Genomic DNA, 13,639 nt, shown 5'->3' with positions numbered 1-13,639 from the left:
ACGGGGGAGCTCCAGTGACCAGACCTTTCACGGGACAGCCTGTTTACTTTCACCTTAGGCGTGGACACACACAAGGCCCCCGCTGACCTTACATGAATGACACACGCAGAATGGAAAGAGGGTCATGTGAATTGCACATGTGTTGTACTTGCTGTTTGTTTGCTTGTTTCTTTTTAGGCATTATGGGAGTGCGGGGCACAACCTAACACGGGTTTCGTTCTAACACGCATGGTTTAAAGCGCTCCACACGTCAGGATGACGAAACTTGGTGTGTTTATAGTTGCCAATTCAACATTATTTTAGAGAAAAAAAATTGCACTAAAATTAAACAAATCTTTTGAAAGATATCACTGAACATTTATTTAACTATAGCAAAAGAAAAACATGTAAGTTTGTTTTTCCATCTGTTTTTTGTTTTTATTTAAAATAAGACATATCTGATATAATTTTAATCTTATATCTGTTATTTAACAGTTGAGATTGTTCTTTACTCTAACAGCAGAAGACACGAGCCGAGGTTTAAATCAGTTGTACAGATGAGATGGGTTGTAACGCTGCATGTGTTACAATGAGCCCCTATTAGAAATATGCTATTATATTCTATACTTTTATTGAGAAACCATGAGACAAGGGTTAATAAAGACTGAGAGTCAATGTTCAGAAATGATTAAATTATTATGTTTTGAACCTTATAGCTGTGTTTTACAAAATAAATAGTTGGTTTAACTTAAAATAAGTAAGTATCCTGGTTGCCATCATTTTGAGTTTATTAAAATTAAAAATTTGAGTTGATACAATGAAGGAAATTGGTTTAATAAATAGAAACTCAAAATATTCTTGTATCTGAACCACATATTTTTTATTTATTTTTATAAATCATGAAAATAGCACTTTTGGCATGTTTCACTGCATCATCACAAATAAAACACACATTACCCAATATGCTTACAAAATCTTTTAATAATATTTGAATAAAGGTTGTTGATTCTCAAAAATGTCATCAAAAAAACTCATTTTTAAAATATTTTTACAGTGAGGGAGTTAGTGGTCAAACTCAAAGATTAGTATTTTTTAATGATTAAAGAAATGCACATTATTTTATTTGAAAAGGTAAATAATTAGTTTATTATTATTATTATTATTATTATTATTATTATTATTATTATTATTATTTTGTTGATTATCAGGTAACATTTTAAGCTGTCCCACCAATGGGGCATGTTGTCACATTTCACTTGGATTCTCTCTGGGTAAATAAAAAAAAAGTATACACTGTATTAATGAAACAAAACCACATAATTGTAGACATGTGTGAAATTAATGTGGGGAAAAATAAATACTCTGAACCCCGAGTGGATTTACATAAACCGAGACGGTCAAAAAGCGTTAGGTTGTGCCTCGGTCTCCCCACTAATACATTTCTTAAAGCATAATTGAATGAATTACTATATTTTAGCTGTGACTGATGTGATTTGACAAAGTGAATTATTTTACAAGTGTGTGACAATTGGATCTTCATGCTGCTTACACTTACATGACAAGGTTGACGTTCTGTTGATGACCAGTCAAACTAGTTTCAGCTAGTCAGAAACATATTTTTGTCGAGAACAACAACAGCACATGTACTGTATGTCCTTTAGTGAATGGGCCTGCCATGGGGTGGAGACGAAGAAATCTGCACCCAAAATAAACAGAGCCAGAAAACACATTCCCATGCCCCATGCACACATAAAGCATACTTAAACATTCTTCCTGCCATACATGATAAAATGCAGTGAACATTTCAGACACGTTGATGTATTTAATAGTTTTTTTTTTTTTTGGCTCACTGATAGATGAGAATGTTTGGAGATTGTATATTTATTTTGATCATCACTTATTTGTGATATAACCCTTTTTAATTAAAATGTGTTATCTTAAAGGGACAGTTTAGCCAAAAATGGAAATTCTGTCATCATGTATAAGCCACTCACTCTTATGTCATTTTATAGACTTTCTTTATTCTGTGGAAGACATGACATTTTTTTAAAATATGTAATTTTATTTGATATCCAGATGATAATACCTAGAATCTCTAAATCAACTGCAGGCGGTCGATCCTTTTCCTATTTAGCTCCTAAACTCTGGAACAGTCTTCCTAGCATTGTTCGGGAAGCAAACACACTCTGTCAGTTTAAATCTAGACTAAAAACACATCTCTTTACTATGGCATACACATAGAATATTTTTAACTTTCATTATTCAAATCAATTGACTGATTGTTAGGCTGCATTAACTAGGTCAGCCGGAACCGGGAACACTTCCCATAACACCTGATGTACTCGTTACATCATAAAAAGAGTGGCATCTACGCTAATGTTAGTCTCTCTTTTTATCTCAAGGTTAACTGCAGTCGGCCGGATCCGGGTCGTGTCTGGATCAGATGACCTGCGTCTGGACATGACCAACACATCCTTGTCTGCTGAGTCCGTGTCAATTAGTGTCTACTCTGAATTTGCCTCACCGGCACATCATCCTCAATAAACTATACCGGTAAAATATACTGGTATTCCGATATAATATGACTTCCAGTACTGTTTGTTAATAGGCCAGAGGAGAACTGGCATCCCGACTGAGTCTGGTTTCTCCTAAGGTTTATTTTTCTCCATCATGCCCTGATGGGAGTTTTGGTTCCTTTGCACCTTTCGCCTTTGGCTTGGCTTGCTCAGTAAGGGGACACTAAAATTTTGATGCAAGGCATTTAACTAAATATAATTAATTTATTAGGTCTTAGTTAATTGTATAATCTATAATACTTATCTTCCAACATTGTTGCTATAAGATAAATTAATATAAGCTGATAACATCACGTTTTCTGAAAACTTTTCTTGACTGTACAGCCGAATCTAATTTTGTTGCAATATTGTCCTGTCTAACACTATGAAGCTGCTTTGAAACATTTGTCATTGTAAAAGCGCTATATAAATAAAGTTGACTTGACTTTGACTATTTGACAATATTGAGAAGAATATTCCAACTATTATTGTCCACAGAGAATGTGAATGGGGTCCAAAACAACAATAGACCCCATTGACTTTCATTGTATGGGCAACACAGATCTTCAGAATATATTATTTTATGTTCTATAGAGGAAAGAAATTTGAACAGCTTTAAAACTACATGAAGGTGAGGTGACATTTTTGGGTGAGCTGTCCCTTTAATACATGTAAATCACTTGTTTATTATTATTATTGCTTGACCTTGTAAATACACAATTTCTTGTTAAATGGTTAAAGATTTTTAATTTTTACGAAATGCATCCTATAAAAGAGAACTTTAAGGACAGAGATACAACAAAATGTATTTTCAATTTAAATGTGTTTTATCATGTGCAGCTGTACAAACCGCGTGGGCATTTTAGCGACATCTAGTGTTAGTGACGGAAAATTGCAAATGGCTGTCCTCTGGGTTTACTGTGTGTCTTGGCTCATGATATGGCTGTTTTTTTTAGACATCATGTGTTTTAAATTGTACATTTTGGTATTGCATTTGACCACCACCCTTTTAGGAATGCATTGATGTGTGATTCGTGTTTACCTGTTTTATTCTTTTGACTGCATATGGCCGACCGTGTCAAAATCTAATGAATGTTTTGCATTTTCCTATCAAGGATGTTTTCAAATTCCACAACCCAGATTTCAAAATACTCTTGAAATGAAATCAATAGTCTTGATTTGATGCCTCCCTCCCCTTTCGTTTGTTATGAGCTCGTTTCCTGAAACTTTGGGGATCCGTACAAAAATACAGAATGGAGAAAGAAAGAGATGCGTGAGAAAAGCGTTTGGCCAGTGCCGGCATGTTCTGCATTTTTTAATCAGACAGGAAAAAGGAAATGATGTCACTGGGTCACAAACAGGATGCAGTGATTATAACACAATGAGAATGCCTGGCCATGCGATTTAGACCCAGAGGCCAGAGAGCAATGCACACACACACACACACACACACACACACTTGCAGTTGTGGCAGGAGGGGTTCGAGTAACAGGTTGCATTGCTAAAGTTTTAGTGCAAGACTAATTGCTGCGATAACAAGTGTTTAATGCTCCGGCTCCTGACGGAAATTCTCTCGGAACCTTTCCGAAATGTGTTTATTCTTCCCAAGCGTCCTTTTGACCCAAGCACAGACGCAAATACAAGGATGCTTAGATGACATGGATGAACAGGATGTGTGTGAGAAGTGTGTTTGCGTGGCATAGATTTGTTGTCGTTTGTTGATTATGTTGCTGTTAGGAATGGAAAGAAACCCGAGCCTGACCTCCTGGACAACCATTTCTGTTTTAGTACTTAGTTAAACTCAAAAACGCATCTCCTGCATGGCCCTCTGGTGCTTTGCATGGGGTCTCGTAATGTTGACTTTGGCTAGGGTGGTGAATTATTAAGGAAGAACTGATGGGAAGGATGAATCTCAGAGCTGAACATCGAATGCTAGTCCAAGTTGTCTTATTTTTTCAGTGCGTCACGTACCTAAATTCCCGATCAAGTCTTATGGATGACCTTTGCACCCTTTAGGTGATCCTGTACAGCCTGTTCTGCTTTTGGAGGCTGATAACATCTTTGATTATCTCATTATTTAATAAGAACCTTGCTTTCTTTCTATTCTTTCCATGTTTGAAAAGCATAATGCCACTGAAACCCATCTGTGGGCACCAAGGCCACGTGCACAGTCTTTTGTTGGGGATGGAGATGTCTCCTTCAGCCCTGAAGGCGAGGCTAAGGCCTTTGGAGCTGGAACTCATTTGTGTCTGTAAATAAGTGTGTGTGTTTTCTATATGGGTGCTCTGCTGAGCAGCACCATGATGAACCTGGTGAGAGGGGCGGCATATGCCGCTGTTTTTATAGCAGGGCAAGGTTGCACCCTGGGGCATCTGTTTCGGTTTTCTGAGGAGGGGCCGCTCCGCTGTCGTTTGCGCTCTTCGCCTGTCTTTGTTTCAGAATTTCCAGCTCAAGGGGCCTGTATCCGAGGCAACGGATTTAAATTTCAAGCCAATTTACAACTGGGGAAGGAGGGGGGTTGTGATTTTCTTCTTTTTTTTCAGGATTGAGAAAAAAATACTTCATGGAGATGTAAAAGACGGTACATTTGTGACCTTTGTAAGGGAGAATAAAAGTAAAGCGTTAAATGAATGTGAACATTTTCATTCCCTTTCCACTCTCCGCTATGAGAAACATGTAAGTGTGAATGTACAGGTGGAAAAACATAGCAAAAAAAAAATGCTTGAAGGAATTAACTTTTTATTCTTCAGATGTTTGGTTTCTTATAAATATGCATTATATACAAAATAATAGTATAAAACATATAAAGAGCAGTGTGTCATTATTAAATTAACTCTGGAAATAATCACTTTTTAAAAAATTACATTATTGGTTCTGTATTCTCAAAACTAATTATAGGCAGTCAGTGGTGAGCAGTTGCTTAGTTTTTTCAGTTTTTGTCCACTTCTTGTCTTGTACTCATGGGCCGTGTTGCATAAAAGAAGTCGATTGAACTTCTTGGATCTTGCTGGCACAGTTTTGCGTATTACAGTTCTGTAGGTTATATTTCTTCTCTTCTCCCCCCACCCCACGTTGAACAAAATCTCAAAAACAATCCAAGAAGACCCTGGGCACAAACATAGCACTCTATTTAATTCTTTTAAGGCTTTTTCGTGAATTTTCAGCTGCTTATTGTAGAGAGGAGAGCAAAAAGTCTTTTTTTTTATATGATTGATGTTAGCAGTTTTTATCTTCTCAGATATTCGTCATTGATTTGTATGGGTAAGCTCTGATTGATGCTCCCCTCCTCATTCTTGCATAGCTGGCAATGCTGGTTGAAGGTTTGGAAGTCCCTGGCACCTTCTATCGATTTACTTGGCGGGCGGTGTGTCCATGATTACCACAAAAGGATCTTTTTGACTGCGTGTTTTTGTTTTGAAGAAGTCCCTTTTCCTTTCAGCCCACGGGGAAGAAAAAAAAAACATACCGTAGCAGAAGAGTTCAGAAATCATCCAGGACTGTACACGTTTGTACACAAACACTTCTTCAACATAAAACTAAACTATTGCATTCGATGAGCAGGACTCTGCTCTCTCCAGTTTCTCAAGTTTCTCAGTGCAGCAGTGGATGTCGATATAAATCTCCAGTCTCTTAAGTATTTTTGTAAACAATCCAGAAAAAGATTTTACTTTGATTGTGTTTTTGTCTCCTCTCTTCATAGACATCAGCCTGTAATTTATACCTGTAGAAAAAGCAAAAAAAAAAACCAGAGGCTTAGATTAGGCTTGGGAAAGGAAGAATCACTCTCAATATGTACTGTAATAATATAGTTTCAAAACTTGTTTAAATCAATTGGTCGATTAGTGGCAAAAATGGCACATTCATCACTTTTTCTTTCATCATTTAAGCGAGCCTCTGTTCAGTAGGCTTCATTAGTAAGGAACTGACAGAATGATAAAACGCTGAACATGACCAGCAAATCCTTGCTCGAAATATGCAGACATATTAAGAAATGAACTGATCCTCCTTACCTCAGTTGCTATGACACATTCACTCCTCTCCTCTGCTATTACAAACACAGACTGGTACACGGAGTCCCTTGGGGAACATATCGTTGATATCCTACACTCCGGCTTTTCCCTGCACACACAAATCACGCTTCATGTTAACACAAAGTAAAAGCACATGGGGCAGCTATTTATTGTGCGGAGATGGGGGTGAAAGCGCTAGGCTCATTTTTTGTGTGCTATATATTTATATTGTTCTTTTGGTCTGTTTACAGGGGCTGATGTAAGAAAATCCTTGCAAGAGCAAAAAGCGCCTTTTGTTGTGCGGTCCAAATCAATAAAAATCTTTTAACGACGTAAAAAGGCTTCTTGCTGTCAATGCCTTTGGGTCCTTCGTTTGAGCGTAAATGTGTGTTGTGGTTGTGGATTTCAGGGTTTAACTTCTCTTAGCCAGTATCGACGTTCATATTACGGTCATCAAGTGAGCGCTAAGTGCAAAGGTTAATATACTGGGGGGCACGCTAATGGAGCATGACCTCAGCGTAGTAAAGCAAAATCAATCCATTAAAACACAACAAAGTGACGTGAAAATCAATTTCTTACCTGTACATTCTACTCAACGGTATTTTCTCTTCTAAACACTTTTCATATTTATGACTTTTGTCCTCTTGGGATACGATGTCCTTGAACTCTTTCGATGAATTGTAGTCCAAGTGGCAGTTCTTGTGTATGTAATTTGATTTGTCAGGTGCGCAGTCCACCTCTAGGCTGACCTGCTTATTAGTGTTCTTCAGCTGTGAGGTGGGGATCAAGTTGTCTCTTTGTGATTCCGACATGTTGTTCATTGCCTCGCCTCGAGTCCTTTCTGCAGATGCCTGCCTGTGAATGTGGCGCAGAGCAATGACCACCATGCAGAGGAGAACCACGAGAGCCACCAAACCCACGGCCAGAGAGACCGCGGCCCACTGGAAGGAGTCTTCTCCTTTTTTCACGGGAGCGGTGACCGCGTAGTATTCGCAGTGGGGTCCGGTGAAGCCGCTGGGGCAGAAGCAGGCGGGCGGGTTCCCTGGGATGCCCACGCAGGAGCCACCGTTGAGGCAGGGTCTGGTCATGCAGGCGTTGGAGGGCCGGTCGCAGTTGAGGCCTTCGTATCCCGGGGCGCAGGAGCAGACGTAGTTGTTGATGCGGTCGTAGCACGTGCCACCATTAGCGCAGGGGTTGTTCGCGCAGTCGTTGATGTTGATCTCGCAGCGCTGGCCGGTGAAGCCCGCTCGGCAGCTGCACATGCGTACGCCCGCCAGGACCACACACAAGCCGTCTGTGGATTGTATGCATAGGTGTCAGTGACTAATTATACATACATATGCATGCACACACACATCTTGATCTCTAAATCCAAAACGCACTGCATGAATTTAACGTCAGAGGCAGAAAAGGTGCTTTTGCGTACCATTGGCACACGGCAGAGTCGTGCATTTGTCTACTATTCTTTCGCAGTTAAGACCCGTGTAGCCTCTAGGACAGTCACATGCATAGCTGCGCCCGTTGTCCTTCTCGTGGCATCTGCCCAAATGAAAGCACGGAGAGTCTGCACAGGTAAGCCGACTGTGTTCACAGTGAGTTCCCTCAAAGCCGGGCAGACAGGTGCAGGTGTAACCTTTCACAAGATCCTATAGTGCGAGAGAGGAAGAAGATGCTTCAAATAGATATTTCTGGAAACGTTTGCATTGTTTCAGGTTTGTACAGTAATTCTAGATGTTAAGAAAATGATGCAGTAATCTATTAATAAGTCATAACATGCCCATTTTTTAAGCCTGAGGTTGACACACACCATTAATGATTATTTCGAGATGACCAGATAATAAAATATCAAAGGTTAACGCAATTTCAATATCACCAAAGTCTGTTCATTTGTGCTTATCCCCATCCAAATTGGTGCACATCACTGGAAAATCGTGACTAATGCATGTGGTTTTAGTAAAAATCCTATTTCCAGATGGAGTCAGCATCCCAAATGGCAGCAAAAACATGAAGGTTTGGGGCTTTTCAACAGAATAATGACTCACCGAGCAAAGACCTCCGTTCTTGCATGGGCTGCTGTCACAATCTCGCACCTTAAGCTCGCAATTTACCCCGGCGAAACCAGGCCGACAGGTGCAGGTGTAACTGCCCTGACCTGTATTCGTACATGTGGCTTCGTTCACACATGGCTTGTGATGTGTGCAAAAATTCAAATCTGTTTGGAAAGAAATAAAAAATGCCAGTTAATGGGTCATATTTTCCATGTTTCAGTCACAGATCTACTCCTAATTCAATCCTAAATTAGCAATGAACTGAAGTGCTTTAAGTTCTATTATTACTTTGAGTGCTATGACACTAAGGTCAGTAACGACTGAGACATTCAGTCAGCTACTGTAACTGTCAAGGGTTTAGTCTTACCTTGGTCACAGAACAGTCCACCCCAGCCCTCTTTACAGTTGCACTGCCATGGCTGTTGACAGGTGCCATGTTTACAGGCTGGATATTTTCTACACTCTGTACAAAGTTTACCCTGCCAACCCTCTCTGCACCTGCAATACACAAATAGAACAATACTATATGAGAAACACTTTAAATATGGTTCAGAACAAATACTCGATATTCACATGCTATTTTTCCCATCAAAACAAAGCTGAAAAACAATGTGTTGCATTTTAACTTATCCTGTATGTGGGTCAGAAACGTACATCAGGGCAAATACTATATAAGTGTATGCATGCAGAGACGCGGATCAAGAGGAATGTTAGATCTGAATAGAATCAAGATATTCCACACTTCATACACAACCCATGTATACTTACACACACTCTCCAGGTTTGGAGCAATTGCCATTGGCCTCACTGCACCCCTCCAGGCAGATCGCTGCATTCAAAGAAAAAGCTCTTGTTAGTAAAGGGCCATGGGTTTGCAAAGTTTAATCAATGTTGGCTTATTACAGGTGAAATATATAATTTTTTCCCATGTTAAATAATTCCTCCTATACCAGCTTAACATGCTTTGATAATAACTAAGCCTTTGAGGAGTTGATTCTGCAAAAGGTGTACCAAAACCTTGCTTTGCTTTTCTCAGTCTGATATAATGCTGGCTTAGCCAGGTTTGTGCAGCACTATACTTTGTCCAACCAATGGATGACACATGGAAGTGCTCAAGAAACTTATTTTTGCAATTCTGTCTTGTAGTGGCACAAAAATAACACACTTCGACTAAAGATTAACCTTTGAAGCTGAAGATGTAATAGTGCCAAGCTTTAAATGAATACACGTGACTGATTCATTCTGTTGCAGCCGAATGAAAAGCAGAAATGTTAGAAACTGGTATATCTATTTCCAAGATTTGAGTCCAAGCTTTAAAAATAGGAGCATCTGTTATTGATTTATAGCTTTAACTTATTATCAACTGCTCTTGTTAACTGCAGTTTAGTATTTGTTTATTATCAGCATAGCGCGTGGCCTTTGTACAAAGAAATATTTAACCTAAGCAATTGTACAGAACCTGTATAACGAGGTCACCGCTATGGATGCGGGTAATTTACTGTTGCTTGTGTTGAGCTGTCTATGACATTGATTTTGAGCGGGTACCCGACCAGCACTGAACTGCTGGTTAGACCGCAGCAGATGCTCCATCCCAATAACGGACAGCTGCCCCTATTGTTGTTTGTAGTCTCTGCGAACCATATTTGCAGCTGCTACGCTGGAGCGCAACAATGGGGACTACAATTTCGTGGCGCGTGGCGGATAATAATGGCGCGATTAACCCGGCGCGTGCTTGCCATGACGCTCGTGAAGGATTAAATTACCAAGCACCCGCGCTTAGAGTATACACAAACTGTGTCAGCGCCCTGATCAACAGTGCGCATTTTCAGAGAAACTAAAGCAGTTCACAGCGAAAAAGCATAAAGCAGTAACTGTTACACGCACGACTCGAATGGCTTTTCATTAAACCCATAACCTCTGTTTGTATTTCCTGCTGCTCAGCTTTTGACGACCAAAAGAAGCCACACACCAAAAGTAGCCTACTAGGCTAAAGGTACATTTATCTTTTACTTATTCGTTTCAAAATCACGTTTAGTTTACCCAAAAAAATAATAATAAAAAAAATTATATTACAAGTGAATCAAAGCTCCTATTTTCACCTCGCGGACGCTCACAAACTGTATCGCCTGAAGTAGTAACCATAGCAACGATACGCTACTTGAGAATCATCAGCGGATGGAACATTGACATGATACATATATAATTGTTAAATTTCTTACTAATTTAAAGATTTATTTACACACAGTTTCATTACCAGGTAATTATTGCATTATTTGCATAGCCTATCACAAATTGCCTGTACCAAAATGTTTGTTTTGTTTAAAAGCGAGCTTTATGAGGGGCAAAAGACAACTGTGGTTGTGCGGGATCTATAAAAATTATTTTTAAAAAGTAGATCCAAGTCATTGTAATTTGCACAGTGCAGCAAGGCCTTATCTTAAGGTTTACACACAGTTGCTTTAACATCACTCAGACATGCTCAAACAGTTTTGTTCGATGTAAATTAGTGGGATGAGCAAGTCACAAGGCTCACACCTATGCAAAGCCTCAGTCTTCAAGACTAGAGACAGGTGGATTGTGATCTCTGATTGCTTACGTTCTTCGCAGTACTCCCCCTTCCAGCCAGGGAGACAGGATAACTGCCCATCTGGGTTGCAGGTGTAGTGGCCAAAACGGTCGTCCCTGGGCGTGCATTTTTTGGAACAACTGTCGCCGTAGTAATTTTCATTGCAGATGAACCGGTAAGAATACCTTAGCTCCGTCTGCTTCCCGTTTTGAACATTCAGAGACCATTCAGCCCCTACTTCCAACTTTCTCTGGATGGCAAAAAAGCTTATCTGCAAGTCAGGGTTGTATGTGTCTGTAAAAAAGAGGAGAAGATTCTGATTAGGCCATTGCTGCATTATTATTTTTATTTTTTTCAGTTAAAACTAAAAAGTTTAAAATAAAGATGTTAGAGAATGGCATTATATTTTGCTTATTATTATAATTTGAAAGTGTCTTCAAAAGAAAACAGATATAGACCAACTTTAACTTCTGGGAAGCTGACACATTTGGAGTAAAACTTATGTTTAAATTTCCTCTTCCTTTGAGTGAAGCAAAATATTCCCATGGTATTATCCCATTCTAAAGGGCGGGACAGACAAAGGTGTAAAATACAGGAAAATGCAGTCGGATGGTTTTGGCAAGCGCTGTGTATTCTCACCAAAGCCCACTGCGCTTTCCCACGCCAAAAATAAACCAAAGGAAGTTCAATTGTGTTCGAGCATGAGAATGCAAAGGTGTTTGAAGCAATAGAAAAAAAGGCAAAACAAATGTACAATTTTGAAATTAACATGTTTTTTTTATTAAGAGCGGAGTGCAACGTGCTATGGTTTAATGAAAGTTTTGTAAACAAAAGTGTATTTAATAAGTAACATTCTGATGAAAGGAAAAATTCTGTATGTACAATATCGAAGTGTCGCCCTCTAGTGGGGGAAAAAATCGTTTCTTACCTACAGGTAGATCCGCGTAAGGTGAGTGCCAGGCCTCAATAATCAATGAAAATGATCCCTGCGAGGAAAGAGAAATTTGGGTTGAAACCTTTTATAACTGCAACACAGGATAACACTGATCATTAAAACACAGCGTGTGTGTATTAAACACAAATAATTGCATGCATTATACAAACGTAGTCATAAATGAATAAAACCAATAAAAGTGATCAAACTGCTGATTAAAGAGGATCGAAATTGTTAGTGTGTTGAACCTGGCTTCATTACAAACTGTTGCTATCCCGAGACTGGAATAAAAACACAAACGTAGGTCATGCGTTCTGTTTTAGATCATATACAATCAAAAGAAGTTGCATTTGAGCTTACCGGCCACCCGAAGTTGAACGGCAATCGAATTGGTGTGCTGAAAGAGCCACCTCCCATGATACTGAACGAGTTCGTCCCCAACACTGGCGTTATGGCACTTCCAAAGATACAGTCACCTGGAGACACGACCACCTGGTAGTTTTTTAGGCAAACTCTGAAGAAAGTCCTGCAGTCAGGCTTGCATAAATTGCCATTTGCGAGCAAGCCTTTGAAATTTTTGAATTCGTGAAGGTCGAGTTCGAAAACACCAGATCCAAATATCTAAAGGGAAAAATGACATGCATTACAACATTGCACTGCAAACACTGGCTTACCCACAAAAAAGTGCTCTCTGTAGGCAACTCGGGAGACAACGGGTCCTGCTGACTTTCCACAGGACAGACCATGGATGTTTACCTGCGTCAAAACGGTCGTGAAAAATGCGATGAGAAAGGTGAGCCAAGCTGCCATGCTTTTCGATTCTCCTGGGCAGCCGCGTCACCCACGATTATATTCCCCGAAAGAGCCTATTCCAATGTAAAATGTTGCAATGAAAACAAATGCCGAAGAGTAAAAAGGTATATCCCGCCGCGCGTCCACGATGCACGTCACGTCAGTGTGCAGGAGCACGTCAAATTTCCAGGTTATCCGAAAGGTGATGGTGAAACTGGAAAATCAGCATCCAGTCTTATTCCTCTTCGGCTCTAGATATCCACGGAGCATGTTTAGTATTCCACAGTGAGCGCACTGATGTGTTTAGTGTCAATGGTAATGTCTTGTTTTGGTTCTAAACTTTGTGCGTCAGCATTGCGCTGTTGGGTATCCTCGCGCTTCTCGTGTGATTCGTGAATGAAGACTTGTTTCTTGCGTCCCTCAGTATTTATACTGGCTTTGTGTCCGCGCTGCTCATTATATAAACTGTCTATCACTAAACGCCGCCCACTTTATAGGCTATACTCAGCCCCCCTCTCTCGACAACAATGATATCCACATTTAATACCCACCACTACGCGGATGATGACCAATTGAGCGCGAGTGATTATTAACAAGCCCAGCATCTGTTGGCATATTTAAAGCAGGAGCGATTAAATACTGACCATTTCACACCGTGCAGTTTTCCGCTTATCGAAAACGTAGGAAACTGTACGCACCGCCTGTTACTTCTCATTTGTCCCCGTTCCAGTCAATTGCGCGGGTAATTATATTAC

General features: G+C 39.8%; 1 protein-coding gene across 1 annotated transcript; it reads right to left on the bottom strand.

Annotated features, from left to right (window-relative positions):
- Positions 1-5,243: 5,243 nt before the first annotated feature.
- dll4 (delta-like 4 (Drosophila)) lies at positions 5,244-13,292 on the bottom strand. The gene is made up of 11 exons (XM_067417474.1): positions 12,849-13,292; positions 12,453-12,713; positions 12,087-12,144; positions 11,189-11,452; positions 9,361-9,421; positions 8,960-9,090; positions 8,587-8,756; positions 7,971-8,190; positions 7,124-7,838; positions 6,545-6,653; positions 5,244-6,255 (listed from the first exon to the last, which is right to left on the bottom strand). The coding sequence occupies exons 1-11, from the start codon at positions 12,900-12,902 to the stop codon at positions 6,250-6,252; spliced, it is 2,049 nt and encodes a 682-aa protein (XP_067273575.1). The 5' UTR covers positions 12,903-13,292; the 3' UTR covers positions 5,244-6,249.
- Between the last annotated feature and the right edge of the window lie 347 nt (positions 13,293-13,639).

The sequence above is a fragment of the Pseudorasbora parva genome, chromosome 15 (genome assembly GCF_024679245.1).
Source record: "Pseudorasbora parva isolate DD20220531a chromosome 15, ASM2467924v1, whole genome shotgun sequence".
In the NCBI taxonomy this organism is placed as follows: Eukaryota; Metazoa; Chordata; class Actinopteri; order Cypriniformes; family Gobionidae; genus Pseudorasbora; species Pseudorasbora parva.
The sequence above is the reverse complement of the archived record's forward strand: the minus strand, read 5'-3'. Positions and strand labels throughout refer to the sequence as shown.